General features: G+C 40.8%; 4 protein-coding genes across 7 annotated transcripts in view; 2 read left to right on the top strand and 2 right to left on the bottom strand.

Moving 5' to 3' along the window:
• egfem1 (EGF-like and EMI domain containing 1) overlaps positions 1 to 2073 on the bottom strand; it is a 55139-nt gene extending 53066 nt beyond the window's left edge. For both annotated transcript variants that reach the window (XM_005474492.4, XM_005474493.4), the window contains exons 1-3: positions 1746 to 2073; positions 624 to 758; positions 238 to 347 (exon numbers count right to left, since the gene is read on the bottom strand). In XM_005474492.4, coding sequence (XP_005474549.1) covers positions 238 to 347; positions 624 to 758; positions 1746 to 1828 — 328 coding nt within the window. In that variant the 5' untranslated portion in view covers positions 1829 to 2073. The remainder of the gene's footprint in view (positions 1 to 237; positions 348 to 623; positions 759 to 1745) is intronic.
• A 615-nt stretch (positions 2074 to 2688) lies between these two features.
• On the top strand, positions 2689 to 8511 carry mffa (mitochondrial fission factor a). Of its 3 annotated transcripts, XM_005474495.2 has the most exons (8): positions 2689 to 2908; positions 3530 to 3747; positions 4620 to 4789; positions 4911 to 5002; positions 5850 to 6011; positions 7497 to 7553; positions 7762 to 7846; positions 7933 to 8511. In XM_005474495.2, exons 2-8 carry the CDS (start codon positions 3534 to 3536, stop codon positions 8062 to 8064), a joined length of 912 nt encoding a protein of 303 aa, XP_005474552.1. In that variant the 5' UTR covers positions 2689 to 2908; positions 3530 to 3533; the 3' UTR covers positions 8065 to 8511. The 3 variants fall into 3 exon arrangements, with proteins under 3 accessions (XP_005474552.1, XP_005474554.1, XP_013124783.1); XM_005474497.2 differs by lacking the exon at positions 5850 to 6011 and having other exon boundaries at positions 2690 to 2908; XM_013269329.2 differs by lacking the exons at positions 5850 to 6011; positions 7497 to 7553 and having other exon boundaries at positions 2690 to 2908.
• A 398-nt stretch (positions 8512 to 8909) lies between these two features.
• Positions 8910 to 10851, bottom strand: dnaaf1 (dynein axonemal assembly factor 1). Its single transcript, XM_003441723.5, has 2 exons — positions 9915 to 10851; positions 8910 to 9825 (listed from the first exon to the last, which is right to left on the bottom strand). Exons 1-2 carry the CDS (start codon positions 10828 to 10830, stop codon positions 8960 to 8962), a joined length of 1782 nt encoding a protein of 593 aa, XP_003441771.1. The 5' UTR covers positions 10831 to 10851; the 3' UTR covers positions 8910 to 8959.
• Positions 10852 to 11074: 223 nt separating this feature from the next.
• Positions 11075 to 13217, top strand: mrpl44 (mitochondrial ribosomal protein L44). The gene is made up of 4 exons (XM_003441724.5): positions 11075 to 11279; positions 11733 to 12201; positions 12347 to 12525; positions 12640 to 13217. Exons 1-4 carry the CDS (start codon positions 11104 to 11106, stop codon positions 12815 to 12817), a joined length of 1002 nt encoding a protein of 333 aa, XP_003441772.1. The 5' UTR covers positions 11075 to 11103; the 3' UTR covers positions 12818 to 13217.
• The last annotated feature ends 584 nt before the right edge of the window (positions 13218 to 13801 follow it).

The raw sequence follows: 13801 nt of genomic DNA, 5'->3' as shown, positions 1-13801 counted from the left end.
GCAATTAATTTTCCAATGGGGCCACATGAGAAACTGAGACTGTTGAGTTCAGCTTATTGGTGCAGCACTCCACAACAGTCCTAGTTTCTCATGTGGCTTCTTGGGAAAATTAATTGCCCATTGCTGGTTTAGACAACAGGCTGTTTCCGGGTTCAGTTATTGTTTCAAGTGCAACTTCACTGCAGTATCGAAAGTAGCTCCATCTGATACAGATGTAAGTGAAATGGAATTACTCACTGTGCAGACAACCTCTCTCTTCACCCTTCTGAATCCAGCCAGGGCAGCACCTGTAGACTGTGTGCAAATCCACTCTGTACGCTTGCCTGTAAACTGTGTAGTACGCTGTCCTGAGGAGGGGAGATTTCACAGTTTTCAGGTCATTACATTATAAGGTGTTGAGTGTATAAAAGATTTTTAACACATCATTAAACAATTTTTTTCTTTTTAGATGCAAAAGCCAATTGGCTTAATAACTGTAGTAATACTAATTAGTAATACTAATTAGTGAATCAGGAGAATGAACATTACAACTATCAGCCACAGATCATGTGAACAGAAGTCATCCCCAGCAATTATCGGGGAGGTCGCCACTGGCAAACCGAATTTTAAAAGTCTACATTTACCTCCTCTCAACACCCATACACCATTTGTGGCTTGTGCATCCCTGCTTCCACACCTTCACCATGCGGGTAAAAGCCTGGACGCAAGGTTGACGGCTCCCTACCATGGACATCTCCTGGTCAGCACAAACATTTGGCCTGGGCATGAAAAACACATAGTTTCTATTACAAAATGGCAAAAACTGGGGGAAAAAAATCTGTTTTTCTGATGACTTTCAGTAAACAGTGATTTATTGGTATTTTTCTGTCTATTTGTTGGTAGGTGACTGTGTTGAGGGGTAGACAACAGTTATTTTAATTGTGATGTAAGCCTGCTGCAAAGCTGATACCATACTGTAATTAGTAGTATACATGTAATATATATACATGTTCTACATGTTCATATGATTTACTATTAGACATTATCACAGTCTACTGCCTTTACCACTAGATAAACAACCACATTTTAATTGTTACAATGTAAATTACAATGTAGTGCAAGTGTATTGTTTTGAACTGATGTGAAAAAGCCTCAAATCTTAAACTGTGTAAGCTTCTATTTAAGGAGCCTGCATCTGTTTATGTTGTGAGTGCAGGTAAACTATCCATAGGTGTCCTCCTCCTCAAACCATCTGGCTTCAATATAGGGCAACCTGAAGTTAATTAGAGGAAATATTCTTCTTCTCTGGTAATGAAAGCCGGTTCCTTCAATCATGTCCTCCACAGTCTATTTAAATTCAAAACCCTCAAGTACAGTCCAAAGAAAAGCGCATTCCTTTGGAAGTTATTATGCAGATGCACGTTACATCCGCGCTACAAAAAACAGTGGACACGCATGCACGAGGGGGACCCGAAAGAGAGACTCCTAGTGGTCATTGAGCAGAAAAACACAGAGATCAGCTAAAGTGAGAATTATAAATGATGAAATCAAAAGTTCAACAGAGTTTAAACTCAGAATCTCTCTTTTAAAAACCCAGTCTAACGCACGCTGCTTCTGTCATATTTAAAAGCATCAAATCTTTCTCATTCACCTAATCATTTATTCAAGTGTGTGCTCAAAGTGCAAACGGAAAGCAGTGGAAACGATGTAAAAAACAAAAAAACAAACAAACAAAAGAACAAACAAACCCAAAACACGTTACTTACATGCCAAGCTGCAGCTCCAAAGATGACGCGATATTCATAGTGCCAAATATTATTACGCACAAAATAAAAATATGTGGGAACATAATTTCAGCCAGTTACAACCACGGTCAGAAGTACTCAATCGGCGCAGCCTCTGTGCCTGTTAAATGAAGAGCATCCTGACATTTATGAAAGTCCTCCTTTAAACATGACTCACGACTTTTGTTTATCCTGCAATGGTATCCCTGATATCCCGTTTACTTGTTACGCAGAGGGGCAACTGTCTCATGTCAAAGGCTGCCTTTGAATGGCTCCGAAGAAAGGCACCACCCACAGTGACTGTGGGGCCATCTCTCCAAACCTCCGGCAACACTGACATGTGCACTCATCAGTAATACAGCCAGCTTTGCTTATAAGACAAAATATGTAGTTTCATCAAAACGCTATATCGACAAATGGTCTTAAATTATTCGGATGTTTTTAAATGGTTCGATGTGCATATAAAATAAAAATAAAAACTGATTTAATTTCGTAAAAATCACACTTCCAAATCTGAATTTAAAATGATATCTAAGGAAAATGTAGTTTAGGGTGTACTTTCAACATTTTTCTATATATTAAGCTCTACTGAATACAATAAAGCAGATCAATAAACATTCAGTGTAGATAAATTATGTTATTGCATTTCGTAAAGTTGAATTCTTTGCCAAATTAAATAAGCCACAATTTAAAAAAAAAATAGATAAAACACCTACTATGGTGACCTACAGTCATTTCTGAAAGCATGTAGAATATTTAAATACAGGCTATTTAAATGGTAAGCAACAATAAACTAACAAGTAAGACAAATTATATTATTTTAGGCTGTACTGTTTGCACATATGTCCAGAATATAAATTAAATTTGAAGAAGTTTTTTCTCTGCTTTTAATTTCAGCGCTTGGTACTAATGACATAACTTCCCCCAGAATTACGCCACTTCCTGTTTAGCGTGCAGACAGAGGAAGAAGCAGGAAGAGAGGAAGGTCCTCTCTCACAACATAGAGATGCTTAACAGCTAATTCACCTGTAATACCTAAAACACTTGAAACTGAGCTTTACCTTTCCGACTGCAGGTTCGTTCCGTCAAAAATTTTCTGAATAAGTTCTTCGACGAAACAACGGCCCGTGGCAACAGACTAAACGGTAAGAAATATGGCTAACGTGCTAGCTTGAAATGGCGCTAAGCTAAAGTGTTTTCTGTCAATTTCATTTCCCGAAGCTAACCTGTTTGCTGGAATGCAACGTATTTCCGCAAATGTTTGTGGATAACAGTTTCTGGATGTTGTTATATGGCTAATGTATTAGATATTTCTTATGCTAGTTCAGTTGGATAATCATTTCTTGGCATCTTGTGAGCATTAAGGGCTTTAAAATAAACACTCTGTAATGAGACCAGCAGTTCTTTAATGTTAAAATCAGTGTTGTTTGCTTTGAGCTCAATGTTCGACTTTTGCGTGACTCTGAAAAAATCAGAATACATCATGTGATAACTTATGATAACATCACAAGCCTGTTCTATCTTTAATCCCCTCTCCACTACTCTGTTAGCACCACCACGATAAGTATCACTGTGTCCCTAGAGGAGATATTCTGGTTTTGTGAGCTAGGTTTAGCAGCTGAAGCAGCACACTGCATAACAATAGCTATTCAGTGTGTGGCTTAAGTAAAACTATTTTAGCTCAAAGGCTTATGGTATCAGCATGTTCTCTTTCTTTTGAGATTTTTTTCTGTTTAACTAACAGTTAATTCTGTGTTGATGAACAGCCAAATGAACGGAGCAACATTCCCCTCTCCAACGGCTGATATAGCTGAAATTAACCGTATCCACTATGAGTTGGAGTACACCGAGGGAATAAGCCAAAGGATGCGCATCCCAGAGATGCTCAAAGTGGCTCCAACAGCCCACGAGGACCCTAATTTGGGGTCGCAGGAGGTCCCTCACAGTGTTATAATGCAAGTCCCAGAGAGAATTGTGGTTGCTGGTTAGTATACTGTATGTTTTCTGTCCTTTATGTCACACTATGTCTGCACATCACTGGTGACTCACCATTATGGTAGTTCCTCTTTTACAGATAATAGAACTCCTTCTATCAGTGCCTCAGGACTTTGCTCCTAGATGCCATTTCACTGCCAGGATCATATCAACTATTTCACTTTTAATGTAACAATTACAAACCATCTTGTGATGTGATCACACTAGCCGCGATATCTTAAGACATACCCAGCTCTAGAAATAGTCTCAGTTAACACAGCCATACATGAGGAGTTATGAATATTTAAAAAAGAAAAAGAATGAAAAGGGGTGTAAAGTGGGAGGCAGGAACTACTACAGCAGGTGTCTCTGTGTTTCACTTCACCACAGAGAACCACATGAACGTTTTACATAATGTGACATCAGTACCACTGCTCACATTATTTCCACTGAGTTGCACTACACATGAGCAGTTTGCCCCCTGCATTGAGTAAAGCACAGTTCAAGCACACCATTCAGGAAGCACTGGTGTGCTGTGGTCAAAGTTCAGCATTGTTGAACTATGACCACAGCACAGTGATGTGCATTCACACAACGAAAACAAAGCTTGACATTCAAATGCAAAAGAAAAAAAATGAGCGCAAAAACCACTGCAACACAAATTTTAAGCTCAACTTAGCTGTTACTTACTGCTTTTTTGTGAAGGGGCTGACATGCATACAGGTAGGATGGCTGAGGGGATGTTTGTTTTTTTTTCCCACTATAGGTGTGAACTAATTGATTATAATTCATTCAATTTTGTATTAAAAGCACAGCATACTGTTAATACTGTTAAAGTGTTAGAAGTGATAGGTTAGTCTCACAGTACATTTAATTTGTCAGGAGGCAGTGATGACACCCAGTTCCCCAGACCCAGAGACTTGGACCTCATCCAGTCAACACCACTGGAAACACTATCACTTAAAACTCCACCCAGAGTCCTCACCCTCAATGAGCGACCACTGGACTTCATGGAAGACGATCAGCGGGCGGCTCCAGACAGTGAGGAAGTGGTAAGTGATAAATCAGTATTCTTTTTTATTACAGAGAACACTGTGTACAATTCACCCATTGATTAAGATCCTTAGTGTAACTCATAACCTGAAAATCAGTTGTCAATGCTATTCCTTGTAGTTGCGGCCCCAGGGACGTTTACGGAGGGAGCGTTCAGCCAGTGAGAATGCGGCTGTCCGTCATAACACTCAACTGATGCGCAACGATTCAGCGTGAGTATGGGTCCATTAACTGGGTACCAGCTATTACGTCTTTGTGCATGTAAAGCATGCAGCATCTTTCTTTTGGTTTCATACTTGCATTGTAAGCCACTGTGTCAGGAGCTTTTGCTGCTGTCAGTGTTGATGCAGAAACTTTTTAATACATTAACAACATGTTTTTATTGGTAGATTATTTCTAAATTGTGAAATCTTTAAAGATTAATTGATTAGTTTAAATAAATTACAAATTTGAACACTGTTATCCCCTCTACGCAGGACAGGAATAGCTGGGGAAGCACTGACAGGAACTAGTGAAGCAGACTGTTTTTAATACAAAGCGAATCAAATTTGAAGCTTTAGTAGCTTCATGTATTTGTTTGAAGGCCTGGTGTAAACTACAAGTGCTTGGCAACTTTATTATTTTGATATAAATTATTAGGCTTAATATTTGAGAAAAATATTACACAGTTCTTGGACAAAAAAAACAAAAAAACAAAACACCTTTTCATGTCCTGATCACTTTCTGCAACACAGCACACTGGTACTGTTAACAAGGTTCCTTGTCTGGCCTGAATGGTGAACAAGAAAATAGTCACTTAATCAAACATAAAATCAGCTCCTTTTGCATTCCTGTTTCTTGCCAGATGTGTTAGAACACGGTGTGGTCGGCAGGTTCAGTCTTTGGCTGCTGCTTTTTGCCTATTCACTTTCACTCTGATATTAGTTTTGCACAGTCAGTGGAGGACAGTTTCCTTTCCTTATTTCTATCCCTTTCCTTCCTCCTTCTCTTGTACTTTCTCTTGTCTTGTTCTTCCCTTCCCTACTGAATTTGCTGCTCTTAATGGTGGGCACTGAGCAGTGCAACCCCTTCCCCCCCAGCCATTGCTCACCCATGCCCCCCTCTCACCGAGGCTGAAGAACACAACCTCTACAGCGCTAGTGGTGTCTTATCTTTCATCCAGTCCACTACACGTCGGGCCTACCAGCACGTCCTGGAGGTCTTGGATGAGAACCCTCGCAGGTGACCTCCGAATCATCTGGTCTTTTTTTTTTGCTTTTTTTTTTTTTGCTTAAAGGTTTTGAAAAAAGAATTGCCCGAATAGGTATTGGTTTAAAAAGGCCGTAAAGTATGCAACAGCTATTTTCATGATAGATGGCATTAAATGTACTTTCATTTCTGCCCATAAGCACCATTTGTTTTGGAATGGGAGAGGATCATGTGGTACAGGCTGTGTAGTCTCAAGCATCTTGTGACCATTTTTAACCTTTAACTGTATTAATAACACATGTATTAATCCCAGAAAATGTAGAAAAGGTTTCTAAGTTCCTTGATTAGTTGAAGAATAAAAAACTGAAGCTCTGAACTGCCACTTCCACCAGTGGTTGAATCAAGTTGTTTGAGTTGCACTTTGACTGGGGTTGGGTGATATGTAAAAAATTGTACATCGTCAGTCCAATAATCGATGATGGCCGATATATTCGCGCACGCGCAGACTTTTTGATGGGCGGAGCAATATAATCATGCACGGACTGATTTGCGCGTTTACATCATAGAAGTCCAAACATGGATGAACTAATTTCCAAAAAAATTAGGGCTGTCCGAGCAAGCAAAGTACTCAAACACGACTAACTTGCATGAGCATGTACGTGTCCGCCATCCGGCTGAGTATGCTAGGCTATCACCAGCTTCTGCAGCTCCATCAACAAGCATTTGGGCGCACTCTGAGGAAGGTGCATTTGCTCGCAGATGAAAGAGGGTGCTATTTTTTTTTTTCCTGTTGACTGCTTCTATTAGCTCCATCATTATTAGCAAACTTACTCATGGGCGAATAAATAAATAAATTGCCCTTGTAAAAACAATCGCCAATGGGCTGTCTATCGTCGATAGTCGATATATTCGTCCAATCGCCCAACCCTAACTTTGACTTCTCAAACACCATAAACGTTTGCTTTGTAAGAAAGGGAATAATTTACATTGAGGAATTTGTTTTATCGTCATTTGAATCTTCAGAGATGCAGAGATGGTGTATTAAAGAGAAAGTGAAGTAGTGCTGACAACTTATTTCACCTTCAGGTTCAACACTTCAGTTACTCCAGGGTTAAACGCTGTGCAGAGCATGTGGATTCATTACTGAACTTTCCAAGTTTTGCAAGTGTTTGACCTTTTAATTGTTTATCTTTTTAAGGAAAGAATAAGGTGAAAATGGATCTTCTAAATATTGCTCACAAATTCATATTTTCTGTATGCTTAAAAAAGGCATTTTTAGAGCACTTACCCACATTCTTTGCCCCCTTTGAAGACTAAAGTGATGAAGTTGTGACTTGTTTTAAGACACTGAAAACCACTTAAGGGAAATAAGAATTTTTAAAAGGAATAGAAGGAATATAAAATTAGAGAAAGTCTAGGTGCATTAAAGACATCCAAGTTGTGTGCATGGATGCAACATTGTTGGTTTCTCTATATCTCTTTCGCCTTTTCCCAACTCTGTCTTTCCCCACCCCTTAGCAAACCATCACTGCGAGGGGGGTCGGCTTCCAGCTCCAACCCCCTGCATGATTCCAGGTAACTTCACCTGGCACTTCATTCTGTTCCTATCTCCTTGTCCTCATCTTTTCCTACCTTGAGTTATCATTAGGGGTCACAAAAATGGACACAAATATCTATAAAAATTACATTGCCATTGTCAAATTGTTCCCCGTTTTTGAATGTGCAGTGTGCTGCTGTGACTTGGTTATTTTGTGACTCTCAAACTAGCCATTTTCTTTTTAAGGCTTGCACTGTCAACATATGAACCCTCTCTGGATGGGACAGGTGATGACATGACTGTGGTCGATGCAACAACACTTCGACGGCAGGTTAGCTCATGATAAAGAAATGAATTCTGTCTTGTGTGTTGCAAGAGGCCAGACTGATGAAACAATTTTTTTTGATTCGTCAATAGCTCATCAAGTTGAACCGGAGACTCCAACATTTGGAGGAAGAGAACAAAGAGCGAACAAAGCGAGAGATGATCCTGTACTCCGTCACCGTCGCTTTCTGGCTCATCAACACTTGGGTGTGGTTGCGACGTTAGAGCTGGCCTGTGTTTCCGCCATCCACATGACAGAACGTATTATCCTTTATCCTATGAGTTAGCTGCTCACTGCACTTAACCCCTGTGTGAGGAGATGTTAGCACGTGCAAGGCCTGTTGCACATAGGCTCAACATTTTGATTTTGTTTATTTAAACATGTACAGTTTTATTTTTGTACTCTTATTTCGTTCCATCTATTCCATTTTCTCGTGTTTTGTTTTTATTCTCAAGTTCTGCTGCCCATTGCTAAGTTGTTGTAAATATTTGTTCATGTCAATCGGACCTCATCCAGAGGCACAGTATATAGTTCACCAAAAAAAAAATAAGGAGCTGTAGTGTGGGGACATGCAGCTCCATGGTGGTAATGCTGAATACTTATTGGAGAGAGAGAGAGAGTAATATGTGACTTGGCTGGCAAATCTAATAAAGTTTAGTAAAACCGTACCAGTCATGTGTTGTCTTGTATTTTTATTGAGACATTAACATAGTTTTTCCTGTAGAGGAGTTAAAGGTCTCCCAAGGAAAAAAGCCTAAAATTTACAGGTGTATTTATTTGGGTGGATTTTCTCAAACAAAATAGATACACTTGCTTTTGAAATGGTCAGAAGTAACCAAAAATTACACATATCTGTTACAAAAAAGCTAGCATTGTCTTACTCGTTGCACTGTATCAAACCACAAAGGACCACAGTTGTCTGGGAAAAACCCTGAATGAAATAAAATTATATAAAATGTTGCTGTAATGAGAATACCGACCAAATCAGTTCTGAATTTCTTCTTTTCACAGTATAACAGCTGACAAGCACACAGACAAAACGGCTATCACAAATATGCTACAGATTGAATTACAGTTTACTATTTTAATTCATATTTCAAATTTAGTGACATCAAGGTATTACTCAAGCTCCTCGATCAAGCAGCGTGGTGGAGAGGAGGTTCGGTTTATTTTTGAGTTTGGCGGGTCGGAAGGTGCACCCTCGTCCTCTGGATACACCAGCGATGTAGAATTGCCAGAGACAGCCGGTGATTTGTCGCAGCCACTCATTAGGAACAAAAAGCTTTTAGCTGGAGCGGATGTGGAGATGCTGTCACTCTGAATCCCAGCTGGTGCTTCCTCGTTGCTGTCACCTGATATGACTTCTATTTTTGGTTTAAAGGCCTGCTTACAAGAGAACACCGCGTTAAAGTCTTCTGTGTTCACATCTTCTAAATCAGGCAACTCATCAATACGCAATGAGCGACTTGCTGGAGGAAGGTGAATGGTTTCCAGCAGCTCTGCATCTTGTAGCTCTGTAATCCGTGGTCCAGGACCATGTACCGGTACATCGTCATCGGCTTCAGGAAGAGGAGGCTGTTTGTTTTTACTCTGCTCTCTCTCTGCTTCATTTCTCGTGGACTGTTTTTCTTGTTTATCTTCTTTTTCTGTCTCTAACATGCGCCCTACAGTACTGCCTTGCTCATCTGCTGGGACCTTTTCCCTTCCTTTCTCTTCTCTTACGGTGTGTGGTATCGGAGAATGGTCCTGTGTGTCTTCATCTAACTGCTCTCTCATCAGGAGTTGACCTGCCTGCTCGGTCTCAAGATGTTTACTTGCTGGCTGATTTTCAAGAGGTCCCTGTTTTGACTGTTTCTCTAAGAACGGGTGGGCATCCAGGCTGTCCTGTACAAAAGCTTGTATCTTGTCACCTTGTGAAGAAGTTAAAATCTGGGTACTGTTTTCCTCACAAGTAGTTTCTGGAGTAGAGGAAGCATCAGTTTTCCCTGAAATGAAACAATTATACTGTGTAAACATTCATCCACATTTACTCCTAGTATACACATGATGGTAGTAAAAGCTGAAAGCTGATTACCTTTATCCTGTAACTCTCTGAGTCTGCGTCTTTCCTGGGCCTTCTTCCGAATCATTGCCATTCCATCCAAGCTTTCCTGAATTTTCTTCCTCTCTCGTGTATCCCACTGCTCCCTCTCCTGGCGTTCCCCTTCCAGCCCTCCCACTGCCCACGACTCAGCACACGCCCTGTCTTTAGGAAACACAGGGCGATTGTCAAGAAACGTGAGCTGCTTGAGGCGTACAATCATGTTTTTTCTGTAGTTTGGGATTTTTTTCACGACCTCGTTTCCCATTAGATTCAGTACACGCAGTTCTGGCATGGCCTCAAGCACAGGGAGGATGTCGGGGTCGTGTAACAGGTTGTGAGAGAGGTCTAATACACTAATGTTCAGACACTGACTCAAATGCTCTATGTCACCAACGGTTTCCAGCTTGTTATGGGCAATCTGCAGAGTACTCAGGTCAGGAAGGCAGGAGATGTTCTCTATGATGTGTATGTAGTTGTTGGAGACATTCAGGGTGCAGAGTTTCTTCAGAGGCTCAAGGTTTTCCAGCTTGTATATGAGATTTTGCTGAAGGAACAAGCAGCGCAGATCAGTCTGAGCATCCAGGTTCTCAATGCGTTGGAGCCCATTGCTTTCCAGCCAGAGACATTTCAGACCTGTGTACTCCTCTAAGTTCTCAATGGTGGAGAAACCTTTGAAATGCAGATACAGTGTGTCATTAAGGCATGGTGTTATGTACAGTTTGTTCTGCTTACAGTGGTCTCTTAGGAATTTCTTGGTCATCCGTGGTCCTGAGTGTTTTTCATTTTTCTCCTGAGGTGAACTTTGCAACTCTTTTTTCCCAAGGTCCTCTTGAGCTCCACTGCTGTCGGAACTTTCTCGGGCATCCCCACCTTCGACTTCAGTTGCTACCAACACTTGATCTCCCATCCTTTCTTGATTTTCCGAAGTGGATATCGTCAAAATTTATATTAAATAGGCTGAAATATGTAATACTTCTTAACGATGGGTTTTATAGGCGTTTCTGAATTGTACAGTCGAATAAATGGCACTCAGCAGCCTGCCCCAGTTGTTAATATTAGTTACTGTTTACGCTTGTTTCCATGGTAACGCTCCGTCTTTACGCTCCAGCCTACCGGATATGGTTTCTTGCTCCGTGTCGGACACTTTTAGCGGTTGCACCTTGCTGTTTAGGGACCCAACATGGCGTCAGGGTACTTACTAAATCGTGGTGCGTTGACATTAGGAATTCATTGCCAGCGCGTCTGCAGGAATATTTCACTGTCACAGGTTAGAGAGAAAAAGCGATGGATGAAAGCTTACACGTACCTCATGGCGAAGAAGTTGAAGCTGGAAGGACCTCCACCTCCGACGCCACGGTAACGCCAAAAATCACTAGAGAGCGTCTCAAGGCCATTCGTGTATTTGATATTTCAATAAGTGTTTATTTGTCGTAGTCCGTTGAGAAGCGTGCATGTGGACGGCATTTTAGTGCAGTTTTACAATTGTTTAATGCAGACTTTTTAGCGCTGCGTGTGTCGTTACATGATTTTTCCAAATAATACCAGAAGCGTAGCTAGCTGTCGTAGCTCCTTTGCCCAAGGGTAGAAAACCAACATCCTCCCCATCATCTCTGTTAATCTTCTTATTTTATCATTGATTTTATATATAAAAATTTCATATTTTTAATGACATTTAGTCCGTAAGTTTTGTCCATGGCCTTCTAAGACTTTCTGTACACGCTTTTAGTGATTTTTAGACATGACTTTAGCCACTGTACTCCCCTATTTATGGTTCGTGTTTAATTTTTTTTTTTTTTTTTTTTTGTTAAGATCCCAGCAGCCTCACTGGGATTACCATGCAGAGGTTCAAGCTTTCACCCACCGCCTGCATGAAAATTTCTCTCTTGAGCTCCTGAAAACAGCCTTCATCAATCCCTGTTACCTGCAGATGGAGCAAGAGAAGAGAAAGGGGTTAGGTGTGGAATCTGAGACTGCCGCTCTTGTTCTAAAAGATAATGTGCAACTGAGTAAAAAGGGGTCTGCGTTTGCTGAAAGCTTCCTGACCGACTGGTGCAGGGCAAGCTTCCTGAGCCTGCCAGCCATCGGGGTGGAGAGTATTGTAGGGCACCTCACCAGTCCAACAGTCATCACTTACGTAGCCAGAAATCTGGGCATTGAAGACCTAACAATGAGTGCAGAATTCCCTGTTCCAGATGATGTGCTCTGTTCTACTTTCATGGCAGTGATCGGAGCTCTGCAGGAAAGCAGTGGAGCTGAGCGAACTGGATTATTTCTCAGGGTAGGTCACTTATGGCACAAAATCACTGGCACATAATAATTTGCTTAGAGGAAGCATAACTTGTCCACATTGCTCAGTTGCCTCTGCTGTGTGTACAGTGGTGGGACATTTTGTTCTTTTAATCCTACCTCCACCTTCTTCCTAGGATTTTCTGGTGACTCAGCTGATAGGAAAGGACCTCTTTGATATGTGGACTGTGGTCAACCCCATGGGACTACTGGTGGAAGAGCTTACTAAGAGGAAAATTCCTCTGCCAGAGCCTCGCCTCATCCGGTCTGCTGGAGCCAGCACAGTGTTGCCACTGTATTTTGTTGGCTTATACAGGTATGTGTTCTGTTGTTTGTGCGTTGTTACTGTTCTAAATTTAAAATGGATGCAATGGGTTAAAATGCTATGAAGAATTTACATTTTTGTCTGCTCACCTCTTTGTTAATTCAGTGACAAGAAGCTACTGGCTCAGGGTCCAGGAGAGACGCTTGCAGCAGCCGAGGAAGAAGCAGCTCGCGTGGCCCTCCGGAAACTTTATGGCTACACTGAGAACTGCAGACCCTTTGACTTTTCTCCACAACAACAACAACATCAGCAGCCTTTTATTCAGTCAGTCGCCAGCAATTAATTAACATCTCTAAAGCTGCAGCAAAAAACATTTAACGGGGGCAAGGACGGACAGGAATCTCATTTGAAGACTTAAGGCTTCCCACTGATTGCAGAGTGTGCTGAACTTGACAGAACTGGTTCTTTTTAGGTATTTAAAAGTCGGGTCCTTCAGACAAAGCAGAGCAATATATGTCTATAAGAAAAAGTGCTGTAAGATCTGGCTGAGACAGAATAATATTGTTCCAGTAACTGATGACATCTTCAGTAGTGAACTAGGCTGGTCAGCTCACCCTAGATTACAACAGAGGTTCTGAAGTCCATTGCACAAAATACTCTTGTAAATAATACAAATACCATTTGGTTTACTTTGTATTATGTAATAATATGTTATTCAGTTGTAATAAAGTGTGTAAAATACATGTCCATTATGACTCTTTTTCACTCATATTTCTCCACACATTTCATCACGGTATTTGCACATGCTCCTGTGACAAATTCTTCTTAAAATATCTTTAAAAATCTAACATTCATTTTCTATCGTACATTTTCCTGAAACAAATAACCCAGTATTGCGTTTAAGGAATTTTACGTACCTTTTTACACTTGAGGTATTTCATGATTTTTTTTTTTCATATAATGACGCAGTGCATTTTTTTAAATGACTTGATTAACATTGGATCCTGTTACAGTCTTGTAACAATACCGCACAGTGGCGCTCTTTGCGCTGTCTGGAGCACAACCAAAGAGCTGTCCCGTTAGAAACAAGATGATGCTCTTTGTTTCAGTTTGCGTTGTGGCCCGCTGCAATTCTTTAGACAAGTCACCGACCATACTCTGCTTCTATGTACATAAAGTAGCTCACATAGCCGCTAACTGCCACAATCTCTTATCTTTAAATTGTGTTACTGATGCCGTTAAAATGCCTGCAGCGTGCAGCACGTACGACACCGTTAATGTCAACTTAAACAAAATTAGATAAAAAATAAAAGCCTCTGTCTGTAGT

Source organism: Oreochromis niloticus, linkage group LG14 (genome assembly GCF_001858045.2).
Source record: "Oreochromis niloticus isolate F11D_XX linkage group LG14, O_niloticus_UMD_NMBU, whole genome shotgun sequence".
Classification (NCBI taxonomy): Eukaryota; Metazoa; Chordata; class Actinopteri; order Cichliformes; family Cichlidae; genus Oreochromis; species Oreochromis niloticus.
Note: the sequence above shows the minus strand (reverse complement) of the source record. Positions and strands in the feature narration are given on the sequence as shown.

What these genes read in the sequence shown, in the direction of transcription:
- mffa (XM_005474495.2), top strand. Translation starts at nt 3,534, where the DNA reads ATGAACGGAGCAACATTCCCCTCTCCAACGGCTGATATAGCTGAAATT. An exon ending in AGAGAGAATTGTGGTTGCTG is followed by an intron (nt 3,748 to 4,619) that starts GTTAGTATACTG and finishes TTAATTTGTCAG; the next exon opens with GAGGCAGTGATGACACCCAG. An exon ending in AACCCCCTGCATGATTCCAG is followed by an intron (nt 7,554 to 7,761) that starts GTAACTTCACCT and finishes TTTCTTTTTAAG; the next exon opens with GCTTGCACTGTCAACATATG.
- dnaaf1 (XM_003441723.5), bottom strand. Translation starts at nt 10,830, where the DNA reads ATGGGAGATCAAGTGTTGGTAGCAACTGAAGTCGAAGGTGGGGATGCC. An exon ending in CAGAGAGTTACAGGATAAAG is followed by an intron (nt 9,826 to 9,914) that starts GTAATCAGCTTT and finishes GTTTCATTTCAG; the next exon opens with GGAAAACTGATGCTTCCTCT.
- mrpl44 (XM_003441724.5), top strand. Translation starts at nt 11,104, where the DNA reads ATGGCGTCAGGGTACTTACTAAATCGTGGTGCGTTGACATTAGGAATT. An exon ending in GAACTGGATTATTTCTCAGG is followed by an intron (nt 12,202 to 12,346) that starts GTAGGTCACTTA and finishes CCTTCTTCCTAG; the next exon opens with GATTTTCTGGTGACTCAGCT. An exon ending in TATTTTGTTGGCTTATACAG is followed by an intron (nt 12,526 to 12,639) that starts GTATGTGTTCTG and finishes TTGTTAATTCAG; the next exon opens with TGACAAGAAGCTACTGGCTC.